The sequence below is a fragment of the Myotis yumanensis genome, unplaced genomic scaffold (assembly GCF_028538775.1).
Source record: "Myotis yumanensis isolate MYYU_CA2020_CCGP unplaced genomic scaffold, mMyoYum1.0.hap1 SCAF_3, whole genome shotgun sequence".
Lineage (NCBI taxonomy): Eukaryota > Metazoa > Chordata > Mammalia > Chiroptera > Vespertilionidae > Myotis > Myotis yumanensis.
Genome location: NW_027223754.1, coordinates 110,229,340 through 110,250,251, shown reverse-complemented (window position 1 = coordinate 110,250,251; position 20,912 = coordinate 110,229,340). Strand labels below are relative to the sequence as shown.

General features: G+C 49.2%; 2 protein-coding genes across 3 annotated transcripts in view; one reads left to right on the top strand and one right to left on the bottom strand.

The window, feature by feature from the left end:
• Window positions 1–15,170, bottom strand: part of LOC139005186 (ferritin light chain-like) — a 34,441-nt gene extending 19,271 nt beyond the window's left edge. The window contains exons 1-2 of the mRNA XM_070407526.1: window positions 15,100–15,170; window positions 11,767–11,896 (exon numbers count right to left, since the gene is read on the bottom strand). Of these exons, the coding sequence (XP_070263627.1) occupies window positions 11,767–11,895 (129 nt within the window). The 5' untranslated portion in view covers window position 11,896; window positions 15,100–15,170. The remainder of the gene's footprint in view (window positions 1–11,766; window positions 11,897–15,099) is intronic.
• Window positions 15,171–15,352: 182 nt separating this feature from the next.
• N4BP2L2 (NEDD4 binding protein 2 like 2) overlaps window positions 15,353–20,912 on the top strand; it is a 32,184-nt gene continuing 26,624 nt past the window's right edge. Inside the window, exons 1-2 of one of the 2 annotated variants that reach the window (XM_070409347.1) lie at window positions 15,353–15,526; window positions 16,673–17,922. In XM_070409347.1, the coding sequence (XP_070265448.1) occupies window positions 16,673–17,922 (1,250 nt within the window). In that variant the 5' untranslated portion in view covers window positions 15,353–15,526. The remainder of the gene's footprint in view (window positions 15,527–16,672; window positions 17,923–20,912) is intronic. The other variant, XM_070409346.1, reaches the window with a different exon arrangement.

The following is a 20,912-nucleotide window of genomic DNA, read 5'->3' as shown; positions in this document are numbered from 1 at the left end:
GACAGAATTGTGCTGGTTCTGCTCAGGGGAACTCAAATGCACCCTTGTCCTTGGAGTCTGACCTTTGGTGTTCTGACTCAAAGCTCACCCTTCATCCCTGGGCCAGGTGTCACAGGAAGGGTGAGGACCCTTCCTGTGCCCTCACAGTGTGTGGCCTGAGAATACATTTATTCCCTCCCCCAAAGACCTGTTTATCCATCTTTGTCTGGCTTTTCAAATATTTCTTTTTCTTCCCTTCCTCTCACCTTGTCCCAAGCATGTCTGTCTCCCTTTCTGAACTCTTAGCCCCAGAGGCACCTGCCTTGCTAACACATGGTATTTCTGTCCTTCCCACAGACAGTCCAGGTTACAAGGGGTATGTTTCCCTCCAGTCCAGCCCACTGGTAGTCCCACAGGAGGGCCCTCCCCTATGTAGACTGTGTCCTGAGACTGAGGCCCTGGGGCAGAACCAGCCTCCTTCACATACAGCCTCCAGAGTGCTCAGGCCGGCCCGGAAGCAGAACCAGCCAGCTGGGCAGGGCTGGCAGTCATCCAGCGATATGGCTCCAGGGGTGGGCAGGAGAGAGCCTGCAGGTCCACACACTGTGGCCACCTCCAGGGCCCAGACACTGCTGCCAACCCAGGCAGTAGACAGTAGGAGCCTGCAGGGGAGAGGAAAAGACAGGGTCTCTAGGGATTTTCAGGGGGGTGTAGGGATGGTGGCACCTCCCCCACCAGCAAATGTGGGCTAATCTGATTTTCACTGTGGGCTGTGGCTAAAGCACCTCCATCTGAGCCAAGCCAGAGTCCTGCCCTTGCTGGCCAGGGAGGGTAGGGCCTAATGTGGCTGGGGCAGAGGTGTGTCCCTGCCCCCTTACCTGGCTCGCAGCAGGTGAAGTCTGACTGCTGGACACACCCTCTCTGTGGCTTGTAGGTGCCCCTGGGACAAGGGAACTGAGAAGCAAAGGAGGTGGAGGTAGGGAAGTAGTGGTCGGCTGGACACTCATTCCCACCACAGAGGAGGTGTTCGCTGGGCAGAAGAAGCTGCAGGGAGATGGGTAGAGAGGAGAGGACTCAGAGGAGTGGGGAGGAAATGAGTGCTAGGCTCACCCTTTATCTCTGGCCTCAGGATTAGTTCAGGCTGGGGACACAGCTCTGCTGCAGCTCAAGCTCTAGTGGAGGGTGTGTTGAGGAGGCTAAAAGACTTAAATGGTAGCAAAAGAGATCCAGGTTTGAAATTGGGTGTGACTCGGTGACATCCAACACAGAGGTTGAGAGACATAAAGAAGGACAGCTGGGGGAAGTTGTAGAAATTCTTCTGTGTCTTCTCAAAATCACAGAAAACTCAGGTGGAAAGGAGTCTTAGTGAGCATCACCTGCAATAGCAGAAAAGCAAATGTGTGCCCAGTTGGACATGTGGTCCCAAAGGGCTCACAGCACTCACCCCTCAGGACAAGCCTCACAGTGGCCTTGGACAGCCAGGTTGTTATGGGTGCCTGCTGGGCAGGGCCTGGGGGTAACAGTGCCTGGGGGCAAAAGTGTCCTGAAAGGGAAGAAGACCAGACAGATCAAGGCCACAAGATGCTCTACTTCCTGGCACTCTGAGTGGCCTCATGCTCAATCCAGTTCCTGCAGGGCCCAGGGGACCTCTGGAAACCTCCTATGGCCCTTGGCCCCTGTCCAGGTGGCAGCCCTGGAGCTTGCTCATGCCCACCTCTTCAGGCTCCTCCTCAGATCAGCCCCCTAGGGTACCTGAAGGGCATGGGCCACCGGTCTGGTCTCCCAATGAGCCGTCAGGGACACGGGCCCCAACGAGGCAGAAGAAGCGTGGGCTGCAGAGCCCAGAAGGGCTGGTGAGGCCAAGGGAGTGGCAGTAGTGGCCTGGCAGGCATGGTGAGCAGGCATACTGTAGGAGAATCCCCATTAAGGTTCTGGCCCCCAGCTCCCTCTAGGACAGGGATGCAGGGGCCACACAAGATGAATTAAAAGGACCCCAGGCCAGAGAAAATCTCACCCTAGCTCCTGCCCCTCATCTACAACACCTCTGACAGGCCTCACTGAACCCTGCTTGCTCATTCTTCAGGGAGGGGGCACACACACTGCAACAGCGAATGGGCTCCTGGTAACCAGGATTTGACCCTCCAAACACTCCAAAACGCATTGTTCGTCTTGCCTTCTTTTTTCTCTTTGCTTCCATGTCCGTTTGTAGTTTAACTGGTAACACTAGGGGATGCCTGTTACCCTGATCTGTCTCCAGGCAAGGATGTGGAGGACAGAGCAACCCAGTTTGGGGTTCCTGTGGCCCTCTACAAGCCAGGAGTTTGGGGACTATTTCTAATAGGAGGGGCACTGAGAAGTGCAGTGCAAGCCATCATTTGGAGGAGCTTTGAACAGAACCAGATATTAAAGCTGCTTTTGGAACCTGGCAATTTCAATAGGATTTTGTGCATCCCATGGTGGCCTTTATAAATTACTAGAGGCCTGGTGCACAAAAATTTGTGCACTCGGGGGGGAGAAGGGGTCCCTCAGCCCATCCTGTGCCCTCTCGCAGTCTGGGACCCCTCAGGAGATAATGACCTGCTGGCTTAGGCCTGCTCCCGGGTGGCAGAGGGCAGGCCCAATCCCTAGGTGCAGCCCCTGGTCGGGCTCAGAGCAGGGCCGATTGGGGAGTTGGGGCGCTGCCCCCTGTCATGCACAGAGCAGGGCGGATCGGGAGGTTGCGATGCCACCCTAGTCACACTCAGGGTACAGCCAATTGGGGGGTTGGGGCACCACCCCCTGTCACACTCAAGGCAGGGTCGATAGGGAAGTTGCGGCGCCACCCCCTGTCACGCACAGAGCAGGGCCGATCAGGGGGTTGGGGCGTTGCCCCATGTCATGCACAGAGCAGGGCCCATCGGGGGGGGGCTCCGTACCCTGTCACACACAGAGCAGGGCCAATCAGGGGGTTGAGGAGCTCCCCCCTGTCACGCACAGAACAGGGCCGATCAGGGGGTTGGGGTGCCTTCCCCTGTCACGAACAGAGCAGGGCGGATAGGGAGGTTGTGGCCCCACCCCCTGTCACACACAGAGCTGCAGGGCGATCAGGGGGTTTGGGCGCTGCCCCCTGTCACGCTGATCCCAGTGCCGGGAGGCCTCGCGGCTCCGCTGATCCCGGTGCCAGAAGGCATGTTACCCTTTTACTATATAGAATAGAGGCCTGGTGCATGGGTGGGGGCTGGCTGGTTTGCCCTGAAGGGTGTCCTGGATCAGGGTGGGGGTCCCCACTGGGGTGCCTGGCCAGTCTGGTTGAGGGGCTGAGGGCCATTTTCAGGCTGGCGGGTGACTGAAGCTCCCAACCGCTCCTTTTTTTCTTTTTTTCTTTTTTATTCTGGGCCAGCTTTAGCTCTGAGGCCTCAGCTGCTGAAAGCAGGTTTCTGGCCTTTGTTTACCTTCTGTATTTGATACAATGTTGCGGTCCGACTGGCTGAAGCCTGGCTGACTAATGCAGGTTTCTGGGGTTTTGTTTAGCTTCTATATTTGCAACATAGTTGCTTAGAGTTGCAGCTGAGAGGCTGGCAAGTCAGGCGGGGAACGTTGGAGTCCGCCGTCACTGGAGCAAGCAAGCCTCCCTGTTCGCTTCAGTGCATGGCTGCCGGCCGCCATCTTGGCTGGCAGTTAATTTGCATATCGCCCTGATTAGCCAATGGGAAGGGTAGCGGATGTACGGCTAATTACCATGTTTCTCTTTTATTAGATAGGAAAATGAATGTAAGTCACAGAAAATGAGGGGAATGAGTGTCTCGTTACTTCTACTGCTCAGAATCCTCCTTTTGCTTTCATCTCTCCCAGATAGCAGCACCGGGCACTGCAAAGCTGACTCCTAGCTCCCACTGCCCCACCCACACCCAGCACCCTCCCTGTGCTCCCCACAGTCCCCAAGTGCACCCACTGCAAGGGCTTTGCTGCTCCCTCCAAGGCTCCAAATTTAGCTTGTACTAGTTATGCGAGTGTTCAGTAACACGTGCTGGGAGCCTGCTATGTACCAGGCACCATTCTGACTTTAGAGAAGTGAGCAAAAAGACAAACTGCCTAGTTTTATGTGTTAGTGGGGAATACAGACAATAAGTAAGGCCAAGAAGTAAAGCACTTTGTTAAGATGGGGCTAGGGAAGGCCTCCCTGTGAAAGTAACTTTGAGTCAAGACCTGAAGGTACCCTGTTCTCCAATCCCCATAGCAACCTTTGGCTTTGGGGGCTAGATCTAAATAGGGCCCTCCCCACACCCAGCCTTCTCCCTGGGCTGGAGTCTCCCTACCTCTGAGCCAAGCTTAATGTGTGTGCTGAAGGTGCCAGGTGGGCAGGGCTGGGGCATGGCCGAGCCCCTGGGGCAGTAGTGGCCCTGAGGACATGGGCCAGCTGCCTCTGGAACCAAGACAAATTGCCCCTGCCTTTGGGAAGCCCAGGGTGAGGAGTGGGTGTTCGAGCAATCCCTTCTGTGCCCCTGGTACAAGCTCTGGGCACAAGGGAATTGGGCAGCTAGCTCCGGAGGCACACCTGTGAGGTGTTCCTCTTGAGGCCACACCTTCTGCACCTACCCTCTACTGCAGCCCATGTTGCTGTCACTGAAGGGAAGAAGTCAGAGGGAGCTTCTCCTGACATGGGGAGTGGCACCTGGAAGGAGTACCTGAGGAAGGCAAGGCTCCCATGGAAGGCTCAAACCCTGCAATCTAGGGGCAGGGGCTTGAGCAGTGACCCCCCACTTCAGCTCTTGCCTCAGAGGCCTTTGGAGACCTCCCTGTGCTGTCTCAAGGACTAATGTTCTTCTGGTTTCTGGAGCTGCCTCGCTGTGTCTTCTCTCCTGCCCCCCACCACCCACATGGGCCCTGCCCCAAGTGGCTGGCCAACGGGGCTGTTTGGTCACTGAGGATGGGAGCTGGCTGGTTCTGGGCTATTACTGAGCATATGCAACTGTTGGAGCTGGCGGTGAGGATCTGAGCACCCAGCCTGTCTACTGACTATGTGTCTTTACACAAAGTAGACCCTCTTCCTGAGCCTCAGTTTTCCCTTCTGCCAGAGACAGGGGTTGGACTTGATCATTGGATTTTGTCCTTTGGTTTCTGGATTTCAAAGAGGACTTGACCCTCAGAAGATGAAAACGCTTGGAATGATCCCTCAGCTACACCTGAAAATCACTTGGAGAGGTTAATATGTTGACCAAATCTGGGCTGGTTCCTACCCCAAATACTTTGATTTCATCGACTGGCCCTTCCCAGACCCCAGCATCAGTATGTACTAGGCGACTCAAATATGTGGTCTGGCCAAGGAGCACTTTACCATGACCCCTACCATGAGCTTCTCGGGTCTGGCCTGGAATTTTCCCTCAGCCTGGGCAAATTCCAGGGCCCCTGGAGGTCCCACCCAGGATGGACAATGGGTGGAGTAGACAGAAGCCACTGCAATGTTAACTGCTGGGCCATGGTGTTCTGACTGCCAAGTCCAAGAGCCCAAGAGCACGGTGACCCAGAACAGGTGCCCTAGGTGTCCCTGAGAAAACAGATTCATCTATCTCACTGGTTGACCAGTGAGTGGCTAGACTAGAGGGTCCTGACTGTTCTCCACCTCCCAGTCATGGGCTCAGGAAATGGGGCCAGGATTCAGTATCCAGCAGGAGGGTACCAGTACCTTCAGTGCCATCCTCTAGAACAGAAAAAACCCTCCCAGCACTGTCTGCCTGCCTCTGTAGCATTGGCCCAAGGGCAGAGCTTGCCCCCATAACAGGTTTGACATCCAGTCAGGCTGCTCAGGCCAGGCACCTGGCCATAGGTGCCTGGGGGGCAGGGCTTCACAGTAGAACCTGTGAAAGGGTGGGCAAGGCTAATATTAGAACCTAAGAGGCAGAGAAGGTGGGGGCAGAAGGAGGCCAGAGAAGGGAAAGTGCTGTATGGTGGGCTAGGGTCTGGCATGGGGGCCTGGCCTCTTTATTGCAGGGGCTCCTGCCCAGGAAATGTAAACAGGGTTACTGACTGCAAATACAGGCCAGGCCTTTGTCTGAGGAAATGGGGGAGATCCACAGGTCTGTGACATTTTCTTGCGTGGGTGCAGGAAGTGTAGGAGCCGGGAAGACATGGAGGGAGGTCAGCCAATCCCAGACGATAGAAGTGCCCAGGGGGGCAGGATCTCCCAAAGAGCCACTCCATGGGGGTGGCAAGGACAGTCCCTCCAGTGCAGGAAACACTGGGAAAATGTGGGTCAAACACAAGGGCCTCAGCTGCAAAGTGTTAATGAGGGGCATGCAGCTGTGGACAGTGGACGGACTCAAAGCTCAGGCCAGGGACCCTTCCTAGCTTCTCACTCCTGATTCCTCCCACCTCAGAGTCTCCCACCCTCCAGCCTCGCCCCCAGGATGGTCAGCCTAGTCCTGCTCAGGGGTAGGATGGGAGGAGATAATGCTGTCAGGTCTGGACACTGATGTCCTTCCAGTGACTTTGTCTGCAAAGCAGTTAAGTCCTGGCATCCTGCACTCAGCATGGCCTGACCCTGCATGTCTGCCAGTGGCCTGAAGGTCAGTGGGGGGGGCTCCACCCTGACAGGCAGGGCTCTGTCCCTCCCACCCCTCCTCTACCCCCACCCCTCGTTGCTCTCTGTCTGGTTCCAGACTCTGGAGTGGAGCCAGCTCCTCACTCTGTGGTCACTGTTCCCTGTCCATCAGAAGAAACAAACTCTGCCCACCCTGGGTGGCAGGGTGCTGGCCAGATTGGCGAGTAGCTACCAGAGCAGAGCCACCTTCCAAGCAATCTTGACATCCTTCTGGGGTTCTGTTCCCTTCCCCAGACCAGGTGCCAGGTGGGCATAGGCTGGGACCGGAGCTCCTACAGAAGTCAGACATCCAGGCCAAACCCACGACTCCTGACTTTCTGGGATAGGGACACTGTTTCTGACATAAGAGCCTTATGTCAAAAGGCTGTGAAAACCCTCCCCTGGATTTTCTGACTCAGAGGCCAAGCCCATGCTGCTCTTCTCTCATCTCGACCAATCATTCAGGTCTGTATACTTTCTCCCTGAAGCAGCTCTTCCTCAGCCTGGATTGGGACCCACCAGTCAAGCCTACCAGCTGCCTATGGCCTTGCCTGCCCTCCAAGACATACCTGTTGGTGCCTTGAGTTCTGCAAGTGCACAGAATTTCCCAGCAGGGCCCAGCTGGCATTCAGTGATGCTCCTCAGTTCCTTCCGAGGACTGTAACTGGCCATTGGCCAGCTGTGCTGTGTGGCCATGGATGTGCCCAGGGGGCAGTAATAGCCTTGAGGACAAGGGTGCAGGCTGAAGTCCTGGATAGCCCTCGCACTGGCATCACAGTAATAACATGCCCAAGAGTGAGACATGCCACAAGGACCCTCAATGGCCATCCCAGGGGGCCCAGTGCCCAGAGAGCTGTGTTCCTTTGCCCACACCCCCATATCTTCGCTGCCTCTCACCTGCTGGGCACTGCCTGCTGGGGGCCTGGAGACCAGTCTCCTTGCAGGAGAAGCCATGTGGGCAGGCCTGGCATGCAGAGGGCACAATCTGCTTTGGGAGGCTGGAGAAGGTGCCAGTGGGACACAGAATGGGCCTGTGTGACGCTGAGGCTGAGGACACAGGGAGGCCACAGGTCTGGGGAGTGGGCTCTTCGCGGGCAGCAGGTTTGAACCCAGCCTCAGAGATGGATGGGGCCATAAGGGCTCTGCCTATAGGGCCCACCTCTGCTCAACCTCCCTGAGGCCCGCCCCTTCAAAACATGCAACAGGTGAAGAGACCCCAGACCAGCCCTCCCTGTAACTGAAGGGACTCATCAGGGCTCATAACACCGAGAGCTAATGAATCCCCAGTGCGACAAGGTCACTGCCATCGTCTGTCAGCTGTCTACACCAAACAACTCAAACCACAGCAAGCACCCAGTGCATTTTGGTCCTGGCCCTAATGCAGCACCTCTCAGCCTGGCACCTGTGGCACCTCCTTCCCCTCTGGCTTCCTCCCAATCACCCCAGGGTCTAGATCAGCCGTGGGCAAACTACGGCCGGAGGGCCGGATCCGACCCGTTTGAAATGAATAAAACTAAAAAAAGAAAAAAAAAAAAAAGACCGTACCCTTTCATTTAATGATGTTTACTTTGAATTTATATTAGTTCACACAAACACTCCATCCATGCTTTTGTTCCGGCCCTCCGGTCCAGTTTAAGAACCCATTGTGGCCCTTGAGTCAAAAAGTTTGCCCACCCCTGGTCTAGATGCAAACCTATTCTAGAGGAATAGGGCTGTTCCTGGACCAGGATGGGAGGGCAAGGCAGACTAGGGGTGGAGCCTGAGGAGACACTTATGGCAGAAGGTTCCTGGGGGTCAGGGGGCCCCTGTTAGCCTGTCCTCTGGAGTTGGGGATGTTGCTTTTTCTGCACAGAAGTAGCTGGCCTGATAGGGCCCACTGGGTGTGAAGAGGCCTGAAGAGGATAGCAGAGCCAGATTGGGGTTGATCTGGGGCAGGGTAAGTTCATTTTGAGGAGAGTTGGTCCTTCAGGCAGGTGGAGTCACATAGTGCCAGATCTCTGAGGATGCCAGGCCTCAGGTGGACTGGGCCTCTCCTCCTCCCAACCTGTGACATATGAGAGGACCACTCCCATCTCAGAGCTAGTCAGCAGGTGGCAGAGCTGCGATCTGAGCATAAGTTCAGCTGACTTGGCTGGGGTCTGACCTCACTGCACTCTACAGTCAGAAAGGGGGTCTAGAGTGTCTCAGGGACAGGAAGAGTCTAATTCATGTCTGGGTGGGTCACAGGGAGTGTCCAGCCACATCGGTGCTCAGGTCACTTAGACATGGGGGCAGTGAGAGAGGATGAGCTAAGAGTCACTGAGCCCTTCCCTCCTTAGAGAGATCTTTCTTGCTCCCTGAGTTATTCTGTGGTGACTCACCTGTGCTTCCATTCAACCATGAAGGCAACAGTGGCTGTTTACATAGCACAGCCCTGCCAGCTGCCAGTCAGTGAGCAAGCACCTTCCCCCGCTTCAAGGCAGGTACAGACATCAATTCTCACTTTACAGAGAAAATGGTAGCTGTAAGCCTGCAGTCACTCAGCTTGTGAGGGCAGGCTGGTGCTCATACCAGTTGTCTCACTGAGGTTCACAGTACAGTGGCTGGAGAGGGCTTAGAGTCCTTACCAGAGGTGGCACAGGGTGGCAATGGGTTCTTAAACTGGACCGGAGGGCCGGAACAAAAAGCCTGGTGGGCAGGGTGTGGGCTCTGGGCTACCTTCCAGGCAGGAGGAGCCAGCTGGGCACTTCCCTCTTATGGCCATAGCTGGACACAGGTGCTGGTGTAGTTGTCCAGGTCAAAGGGGCAGGGAGTCCATGCTGCTGACATGCAGAACCAGCCTGGGGTGGACACCAGCAAGGAGGGCTGGCTGGGATGGCTGGCTAGGTGATAGGGAAAGAGCAGGTAGTGATGCCGGGGTCAAAGGCAGAGGTCAGCCAGGACTCAGGCCCATTTCTCCCAGGAGACAGTCCAGGTCACCCATGTCTGGGGGCAGGGGTGGGTGACAGCATCTTAATGCGCTTTGGGAAATGCGCCTGCAGCACAGGGCACACAGGCCTGAGTCAGATTCTCCTGCTGCAGTAGTGGCCTGGGGGGCAGGGCAGGCTGCCATCCAGACTCTGGGCCAGTGGGTCTGGGTTGTAGTAGCCCCGAGGGCCGGGGAACTGGGTGGTGTACTTGGTGCCTGAGAAACAAAGTCCAAAGATGGGAACTCAGCCTGTTGTAGTCCAGCTGGGCCCAAATCTGGGGCAGGACACAGCTCAGCTGGTCACTCTGGCGCCCTCTGGCAGGGCCTGTGCTGGCAAACTCCTGACCTCAGCCACAAGAACTACCACCTCACCAATGGCTTACACAGGACTTCCCAGCCTGAATGGCCCTGGGCCTGGTGTCCATAAAGCCACAGAATAGGCAAAACTCACCTTCCTGGTGGTCAACTTTACTGAAAGGCATCAAGCCCCAAATGTTCAATGTAATTTAAAATCTTTACTTTTCAGACACTGTGAATATGCTAAAATAGCAAGTGAAATTCTCATAAATTTTGAAGATAAAACAAGAATTGTATGAAAATTGGTGCTCACAGCAGGCTGTTTGGGCTCAGCCCCAGTGAAGGTCACTTACTAGGCCTTTGGAATGAGTGGTGGGAGAGTCTCAAAAGAAAAGGACACCATGTGTTTCACAGTTGTCATGACAGTTTGTAAAGCAGCCCTGCCACTGAATGAGCAAGCACCAAGCCCCCAGCTGAGCCTGGAGTACCCATGCCACCCCCCATTGCCAGCCTCAGCCCTGGGAGCTGCAGCCCGGGCACTCACCTCTGGGCCAATAGAAGCCAGAGGGGTATGGGTGCCCACTGTAGTTGGTGACAGTTTCAGGGCAGTAGTAGCCAGCAGGGCAGGTGAAACAGGAGACTTGGCCAGTCAGGTTACTGTAGGAGCCAGCAGGGCAAGGCTGGGGGAGGCTGGTGCCCCTGGGGCAGAAGTGACCTTAGGGGCAGGGCCCCCACCCCAACCCCCACTCCAAGTAGTCTGAAGAGAGAAAGGAAGCTGAGGGGTGCAGGTCCTGTCACAGCAGCGCATGCTGGAATCTGGGGAGACTTGCGTGGTGCTACAAAGACCAAATGTGGACTTCAGTTGGGGTCAGGGATCCGAGGGTTTTACAAATTATGCCAATAACTAATATTTGTATAGCACCATCCAGATTTAAAAAACAACAACAAAAAAAAACACTTTGCTTTACACATGTGTTATTTTATTCAAACCTCAGAAATAATGATCCAGTGTTACTGGGGATGACATCCTGAAACAGTACCTGACATGCCTGTCCAGTATCTCTCTGTGCTTTCCCTGATTCAAAGCCTGGTTATCTGACATTTCCTCATTGCATGTTCAAGGATATAACTCTTGTTCAAGGATAAAACAGATTTAGATGCATTGCTTTCATGTGTGGTTGTATTGAACCAAAACAGGCTAGTTCTGCTTTTGGTGGCTTGATCTGACTGAGTAGCTCCTCTGTCCCCTCCTTCTCCTCATCCTGCGCTGGGGATGTGGCTCTCCACCCACCTCCCTGGAACTTAGTCTTCCATTTGAGAACTGGGCTGTTGTCTCAGATGTCTTCTGGACAAATGGAAGTGTTTGAGAAGAGGAGTTTTAAGGGCCCTGACTGAAGCTGCAACAGAGCTCCTAGGAAAAGGCCAGTGGTCACTAGAGGGAGCCAGGACCCTGACACCCCTCTGCACCTTGCTGGGAGTGTAGAGGGTCTGCCCTATCAGCCTGGCCATGCACCCTACCTCTCCAGTCCCCTGGAAAATAAGGGCCACACTCAGCTCACCTTTGGGTGGTCCTTAGGGTACCATTTGGGACCCATAGGCTAGTTTCCAGAAACCATGGTCCTCCCTGCCCACCTCCCTGAAAATCTATAATGTTCCCATCTTTAGGCCAGTGGGGATCTGATTCTGGAGGTTGGGTGGGACTGGGGAGGGTTTGGAGCTGCAGGTGTGACAAGAGCCAATGACCACAGTACAGAGGACAGTGAGCCACACTGAGAAGAGCTGTATGAGGATGAGAGGCCAGCTGTCCAGGAACAGCAGTCAGGCTCCTACACACTCTGGCTAAGGACCATCTCCAAAACCCCCTTGCTCACACACTTCCCCTCTGTCCTCAAAGTGTCCCACAGCTGGTAACCTCCCATCATTACAATGTCCACCTACCTCTGACATCTGGCCAGTTCAGGGGCACTTCTGTCCTGAGGCCCATTACCTGTTGGGGTTGGGGAGGTGACTCCTGCCAGACAGAAGTAGCCAGGGGAGCAGGGTCCAGAGGCGGCAGCAAGGCCAGATACACCACAGAAATGGCCAGAGGGGCAGGCCAGGCACTCAGGAGAAACATCCTGGGGAGATAGAGAGAAAGCTGGGGGTCAGTGGGACCAGGAGTCTCTTAAGGTGGAGGGAACATGCTTTCTGGGACTGCCTTTCCTATAAAATGTATACCTTAAATAAATATGTGAAAGATGGAAATATTTATTAATATAAAAACCCTGGGTGTAACACCCGTCACGACCAACCAAGGCTCGACCAACCGGAAGGAAGTCAGTCCTGCAGGGGTCGCCTTGGCAATGACTGTGCCCTCCCCGAGCTGTTTCCAGCGAGGGCAAGGTTTGAAGCAGGAACCCGCCCTCAGAGTGTGGAGGCACTGAGTCCTGGGTCACTGCGGCAACGGCTGCGCCCTCCCCAAGCTGTTTCCCCGCGGGGCCTGAGGGAAGAACCCACCCTCAGAGCGCCAGGAGTGCCCAGCGGCAGTCAGTCCTGGGTTGCCACAGTGTGGTAGAACTCTGGGTCTGGCCCAACAGGGGGCATGGCTGGCCTTCAAACCAGACCCTGACAGGAGGGAGGAGGGAGCCCCATTCCTCACAGAATCTGCTGTTGGATAGCTTGCTGTCAGTGGCCTGCCAGCCAGGAACCCCACTCACCTGTACCCCGGACCCTGACAGGAAGGAGGAGGGAGCCCCATTGCTCATGGAATCTACAGGTGGCCAGTTTGCTGTCAGGGGCCTGCCAGCTAGGAATCCTATTCACCTGCATATCTTTATAAAGTTTTAATTCATTATATTAGAGGTCGTGGTGGTACTGTTTTACCCATAGTGTCTACAGGAATTGCTGCAAATTTACTTCTCGGTGGAAGCACCTTTCATCCCCAATATAAATTACCAATTCCATTAAGTGAAACTTCAATTTCTAGACTTGATATAAACAGTGAAGTTGCTAAAACTATTAAAAAGGCCCAACTTCTCGTTATTGATGAATGCACCATGACATCCAGTCATGCTATAAAACGCCATAGACAGATTACTAAGAGAACTTATGAATTTGAATGTTGTATTTGGTGGGAAAGTTCTCCTTGTTGGAGGGGATTTTTGACAATGTCTCAGTATTGTACTGCATGCTATGCGACCGGCCATAATACAAATGAGTTTAAAGTACTGCAATGTTTGGGGATGTTTCAGAAAGTTGTCTCTTACAACAAATATGAGATCAGAGGATTCTGCTTATAGTGGATGGTTAGTAAAACTTGGAGATGGCAAACTTGATAGCAGTTTTCATTTAGGAATGGATATTATTGAAATCCCCTGTGAAAAGATTTGTAATGGATCTATTATTGAAGCTACCTTTGGAAATACTATATCTATAGATAATATCGATGTTTCTAGCTCTCTGTCTCTCTCCCTTCCTCTCTGTAAAAAATCAATAAAATATATTAAAAAATTATTAGACCTAATAAATGAATTTGTCAATGTAGCAGGATACAAAATTAAGGCCAAGAAATCTACGGCATTTCTATACATCAATAATGAACTTACAGAAAGAGAAATTAAAAAAACAATCCCATTTACCATTGCACCAAAAAAATTAAGATACCTAGGAATAAACCTAACTAAGGAGGTAAAAGACCTCTATCCAGAAAACCACAGGACATTGAAAAAAGAGATAGAGGAAGACATAAACAGATGGAAGAACATACCATGTTCATGGATTGGTAGAATCAACATCATCAAGATGTCCATACTACCCAAAGCAATCTATAGATTCAATGCACTCCCCATTAAAATACCAACAGCATATTTCACAGATCTAGAAAGAACTCTCCAAAAATTCATCTGGAATAAAAAAAAAACAACAAAAAACGAATAGCTGCTGCGATCCTGAGAAAGAAGAACAAAGTAGGAGGGATCTCAGTACCAGATATCAAGCTGTATTACAAAGCCACTGTTCTCAAAACTGCCTGGTACTGGCACAAGAACAGACATATAGACCAATGGAATAGAATAGAGAGCCCAGAAATTGACCCAAATCACTATGCTCAATTAACATTTGACAAAGGAGGCAAGAACATACAATGGAGTCAAGACAGTCTCTTCAATAAATGGTGCTGGGAAATTCGGTCAGACACATGCAAAAAAATGAAACTAGACCACCAACTAGCTCAAAGGAGGAAAATATACAGTGGAGAAACTGGATAACACCTTGATCAAGTGATAGAGATTATTATCACCTTACAATGGATAGACAGACATCCTGTGCCTCTGGATGTAATATCCAAAGAATGACCCACTTCATTTATATGGCTGTTTTGAGGGATGATGCATAACTGGAGTCTACTCAGGAGGAAATGTCAAATGATTGTCAATGTGGAAACTTGTTTTTTGAGGAAGAGTCTTTCTTTGTAAGGGAATGCAATGCTTCGCTGAGCCCTCTTGTTCATAAGGCTGTTAAATAACCAAATGCAAACATTCCGTAAGCTTTACATATGTCTTCTTTTCCCCCAATCTGTACTGTGATTTTAAATATTATATTTATAAATTAAAATACTATGACAACTAAGATTTATTTAACTATGAAGAGATTAGCAGTTACCCTGGCAGGAATAGGAAAGAATGCTGGGCAGGATGGGAGTCTAGGGAGAGGGGATCCTGCGCTGAACATTACCAGTTGTTCAGTTCGTATCTTTTTTAAAATTATTATTTTTTATTGATTGGTTTTAGAGAGAGAAAGGAAAGGCGGGGGGGGGGGGGGGGGGGGGAGAGAAGAAACTACAATTTGTTGTTCCACTTATTTATGCACTCATTGGTTGCTTCTTATATGTGCCCTGCCGCAGGTGGGGCGGGTGTGATCTAACCTGCAACCCTGGCACACCGGGAGGACGCTTTAAGCAAGGCCAGCATTTATTTCTAATTTAATAAATACATAGCCTTTCTTTTTACCAGGCGCTGTTCTAAGCGTCTTTCCCCATACTGTATTGACTTTTAAATGGGAAAGCTCAGTAATTGGTCTTTATCTCCCAAAACAAAACAGATATATGACACTACATGATTTTATCATAAGCGTTTTTATCAGTTGTCAAGGCTCTGCTGCAGCGATGTTCTCCTTCGGTGGAAGAACAGGAGACTACAATTACTGAATGGTTTTCGTGTAAACAAGGGCAGCTCTACTTTGCGATACCAAACGTTGAGTTTTATTTGAAAAACCTGATTCTTTGTAAAAAGTCTTAAAAGCAGAGAGGGCCGCTTACATATATTTTTGGGTTGCAGACACTCACGTTCTCCATTCCTTTAGGGGGGAATCCCACAGCACGACACCACCTTTTTTGGCTAAAGTTGGAGTTTTAAGTAACTTCCCCACTCTAGGAACCAGTTCCGGGTTAAGTTTGTTGCAAAATCAGCGGGTTCATGGCGCAATGGAGTCTGGGAGACCAGTCGTCCGCAGAGACGCGCAGCCCGGTGTGACGCTGGACTTCAATTCCAACAATGCCTTGCGCGAGCCCGCGATTTCTTCTGGGTCACTGTGAGGTGGCCGCCATTTGTGCGCTGCTGTGTGTGGCTCGTAGTTCTGGGCTGGGCTTTCAGTCCTCCAGGCCTTTGCTTTAGGGCCGTGTTCCCGCGTTTCTTTAGCGTCTCAGAAGCCCGTGTCTTTCCAGAATACGGTTTCATTGGGAGGTGAAGGTCAATGCGGAGCTGTCCGGTAAGGTGAGTAAACAGCCAATTTCAAGTGTGTGTGGGGCGAGGGGGGGGTGGGGGCGGGGAGTGAGGGCGACTTTTTCAGTTTCTTCCTTCTAACGTCGGCGACGTGGGTTCCCGGCCGTCACTTGGTCATGCCCTTCCGTTAGCCGTACTGTCCACGGATTCTCGGCAGAACCCGAACTTGTTTCCGTTGGGACCGAGAAAGCAGTGACGCACTTTTGCCCGGCCTCCCAGGGAGGCTGTGGGGCGGAGGTTGTGTGCAAGGCTGGGCTCCGCTACCACTACCCCCATCTCTTCTGGGACTCTTCTGTCCTTTCTAATGAGGAAACAAGAAGCCGAGAGGTGGCCGAGTTAGGGCTGTGGAGTTCGGCGTTCTTTACAGTTGTGTCTTTCTCGAGCCTCAGTCCTCTGTTCGCCTTTTTGCCTTTTTCTTCGTGTTGGGGGCCCCTCAGAAATGTCAAGGGAAGCAGTTTATCTTCGAGATGGACCGACCATCTAGAAAAGAGAAGCGCTTTGATGTGGGGAGTTGCCAGAAGTTCTTCGCTAAACAAAAATGAAGTTTGTATTTGCCTCATTTTCAGTGCAGCTAAAGTAGTTTTTTCTTTTAAACGATATCATATCATCAAAATGTATATTGTTTATTCAACTTTCCAAACTTACAAAGTTTCTTAAGTTCTCTAAGTTCAGAAATGTGTCATTTAGACCAGTGGTTCCCAAACTTATTTGGCCTACCGCCCCCTTTCCAGAAAAAAATATTACTCAGCCCCTGGAAATTAATTTTTTTTAATTTTAATAGCAGTTACTCAGATGGCCCCCAAATGCACCTGTGGCCATCATCGCCCCCCTGGATCGCTGCAGCGCCCACCGGGGGGCGGTAGTGCCCACTTTGGGAATCACTGATTTAGACTAAAGGAGAGGTATTTCTTTTTTTAAACGACATTCACTTACCTTCAATGAGACACCTTTCACATTATAACAATACTTAAACAGTAACTGACTATAAAATTACAAATTTATAATTTTTGTATTTTGGGAAAATGTTACCATTTATTATCACAAACTTAAGTGCCTTTTTCTATTGTTTCCGAAGATACTTTTGTTTAGAATTTTTTAAATATTAGCTATTAATTGTATGATTTATGTGCTCCTCAGATGCCTTATGGTGAAATTGAAGCTAAATCCTTGGGATATGGGGAAGATCTAACAAGTGAACCATGCCATAAAAAATTGAAGTTAACCCAAGAGTCTTTTGTTTTCCCCCATCATGGTAGTTCTAATTTTCACAGAGTCCAAGATAAAGTTGGAAATGATTGGATTCCTTTGACCATCATTGATGTCAGAGGACATAGTTCTCCTCAGGAGGACAATGCCAAAACTACAGATTTGCTGAAACCTATGCATGATGAAAGGCCTGCTGATAGACCAGCTGTTGAATCCATTGATTCACAAGTTTTACAGGCTGCAAGTCCTCCATTCGTATCCACAGATGATGAGATATATAGCACAAGTAAAGCATTTATAGGACCCATTTACAAACCCACTCAGGAAAAGAAATGTAAGGAAAGGAAGAATCAAGCAGACACTATCAATGGTATAGATGGCAAAGGAGGACAAGAAAAGAAACAGAAATTTAACTGCAAAAAATCAGAGATTGATAATGAGTTATTCCAGTTTTACAAAGAAATTGAAGAGCTTGAAAATGAAAAAGATGATTTGGAAGGCAGTTATAAGGAACCTGAACCCTCTGAGGAACAATTTATTTCATATTACCAAAGCCATAATAATGATCTGATCAAATATGAAGAAGAAAAGAAAAGAGATTTTACTAATGCTCTTCAGTCACATTGTGGTTATCAACAGTACACGGGAAATGAGCCAGGCAAATATTCTTGTCGTGGACAAGAAATACCTACATTTTGTGATGTGTCCTTTACTTCCTTCAGGCCTGAATGGCAATCAGTGCATTCTTTTATAGTACCCCGAGGTCCTCCTCTTCCCAGTTTTAACTATTTAAATATTCAAAGATTCAATGCTCCACCAAGTCTATCAAATATTTTCCATGCCCAAGATGGCCCTCAGATTCGAAATGGATGTTATGTAAATAATTGTCACATTAATTGGAATTGTTTGACTTTTGATCAAAACAATGAATATACTGACTATAGTGAGAATGTCATTAGTGATCTTCCCTATGGAAATGACTACACTGTACAAGATGGGTATGTGAATAATGGTTTCTGTGAAACCAGTGAAGGATGCTGGAAAGATCCTTTGATGGGCAAGCATAATAGAACAGACAGGTTTATGAACCAGCAGTTTCAAGAGGAAAAGTTAAATAAATTACAGAAGTTACTTATTCTTTTAAGAGGTTTGCCTGGTTCTGGGAAAACAACATTATCTCGGTAAGTAAAGGATACCAAGTGAATACTTGGCAATTCATTAAAATCATAAATGATAGTAGTGATAATTATTGACAAATGGTTTTATGTTTCTAGTAGAAAATTTTTGTTATTCATGAAAGTGGCATCTGACAGTGTAAATATTTTTAAAAGATGTTTTCAGATAGAGGAAGGGCGAATTGGCATATCTATATTAATTTGCAAAGGTCTTTAATAATAAATACACCATTATATTTTAATAATAACAAAAAATCCATGTGTAATTATGACAGTGGTGAAAGCAAATGCTATTTGAGAACTGTGCTGGCCATCACTTTTAAGTCAGATATTTAAGAAGAGTTGGGCTTTGACTCAGCTGTTTCACTTTATGACCATGGACAGGTTTTGCTGTCTGTCAATAGTATGAGTAATACTTGAGAAGCAAATGAGATGACCCAAGGAAAGTAATTTTGAGCATGTTTCAAGCACTGTGCTCTGTTCATACCATTGACTGGCAGAGGGAACCCTTTTTTTTTTTTGGTTTCTTTGGATTTAAGGAGTTTGAAGTGAGCAATATACAGGAGTGGGCAAAGAAGGTTTACAATTGTTTGGAAAAATAATACAACAATTAATAAATAATAATACAAGAATAAACTTTCTCATACAACTGTAAATCTACTTTTGCCCACCCCTGTGTGAATTAATGGAGTTAGAACTGGTGATGTTTTATCTGACAAAAAATATTTCAAATTCATGTTTTTGTTTACATTTTTTAAAAATATTGTTGCACACAAATAAATTTTTGCAGTTGTGAAAAATAACACAAAGAAATACAAATTCTTTACAATACAGGATGATGGAATGTTTATGCCAGAGAAGGAGAAAAAGAAAATTTATGTGGTATCTTTGGGGGAGGATAAAGAATTACAAGGAACCATTTTATAAATATTTTATATTTACTTGAAAGACAGACCTGAGCAGCCTAAACAAAAGTTTCTTTAGAAGCAAGAAATTAGAATAAGATTAAATTTATGATATAGACATTTCAAACTAGATTGTAAGCTATGATCATTGTAAGTAAATTTTAAGTTTATTTTAGGTCTTTACTTTTTGATTCCTCTTTAGTGAAGATTTTGTAAAGATGAAATTACAGTTCTTTGGAAAGGATAGAAATTAGAAGTGAAGTCACAAACATGGGCACTTTTCTAGATTTAGAATATAATAACAGAAAAAAGTACTCGTTGAAATTTGGAAATTTGATCAAGGGATCTTCTAGCTAGGGACAGCTGACTAAGATTTAGAATAAACATAAGAAAGATTAGGTTTGGGACAACATATTGGAATATGTTGAAACTGAAGATGAGTAAAATAGTGGTACTTCATTATAATTTCAGGGAGATGGTAGTAGTGGGAGGTGATAAAATTGATAATATGTAGTATGTATATTTTATTTAAGGGATTAGGTACGTATGTTATAAGAATGGAAGTTATAATAGAAATTACCATTTGTGTCACAATTTACAATTTGCAGAGTACTTTCATATATAAAAATCTTGAGATGGGTTGTATTCTTTTCATTTTATAGAATAAGCAGGCTAAAGAGAATAAATTCAACTTAAGGGACTTGGGAGAATTTTCTAAAACTGATAAAAGAACAAGCTAGGGATATCAATGATAGTGTTTCTTCCCTACTCCTTTACTTTAGTATCTGATGCCTGAATAGCCCTGTGTGTGACTCCTGACTTGGAGGAGCTTGGTTAAAGAACCAGGAATATCTCTTTAGGTCAACAATCTATACTAATAAAAGGGTAACATGCTAATTAGACTGGGTCGACCGGCCATCTTCTGGACATCTGACTTCCTTCCGGACAAAGCCATGGTGGTGAGGGCCATGGCAGAGGCAGTTAGGGGCGATCAGGCCGGCAGGGGAGGGCAGTTTGGGGGCGACATCAGGCCTGCAGGGGGTTAGGGGCAATCAGGCCAGCTGGGGAGGGCAGTTGGGGGTGAGATCAGACCAGCAGGGGAGGGCCATTGGGGATGAGATCAGGCTGGCAAGGGAGGGCAGTTAGGGGCGATCAGGCAGGCAGGCAGAGGGGTTGGGGCATTCAGGCAGGCAGGCAGGCAAAGGCAGGTAGGGGCAATCAGGCAGACAGGCAGGTGAGCGGTAAGGAGCCAGTGATCCCATATTGCTAGAGGGGTGTCCAGCAGTCAGACATCCCCCAAGGGGTCCCCGATTGGAGAGGCTGCAGGCTGGGCTGAGGGGAACCTTTCCTCCCAACTCCCCCACCCCCATGCACGAATTTCGTGCACCAGGCCACTAGTTTTTTAATAAAGCAGGATTGTTTGGTATTGGATATAAAGCTACATACTCTATGGTGAGGAATCTATTCTATATATATAAAAGTCTAAGCGACCAAACGTCTGAATGACCAGTTGACCGGTCACTGTGACATGCACTGACCACCAGAGGGCAGACACAACGCAGGAGCTGCCCCCTGGTGGTCAGAGCACTCCTGCAGTGGGAGCGCCACTCAGCTGACCTATGGGCGCCAGAGACAGGGCTCACAGCTGGCCGCTGCAGCGGGGAGACCACAGCGGAGCCCCAGCGAGCCTACCGAGCGGCGGCAGGCATAGCGGGGCCAGGATGAGTAGGAGCGGCAGGCAGCGTTGGACTGCCGGTTTCAGTCCGATCCCCACAGGCTACGCCAAGGAACCCCACCAGTGCACGAATCTGCACCAGGCTTCTAGTGGCTTTATAAATGAGTTAGCTTTCAAAATGAGTATTGAAGAAAGAAAGGTCCCTTGATCAATTTGGTAAATCAGAGTTGAGTTGATTTGGAGCATTAAATTAAAAGAGTAGTGTTTCATATTGTTATGTGGTAATTAGTGTAGGTAGATAAAATTCAAATTCTTTGGGGAATTATTCAAGCTCCTTCTTTAATTTAGTCTTTACCCACCTCTCCATCTTCATATCTATTTGCATTGAACTGGTACCTGACCTCCATTGCAAGAGA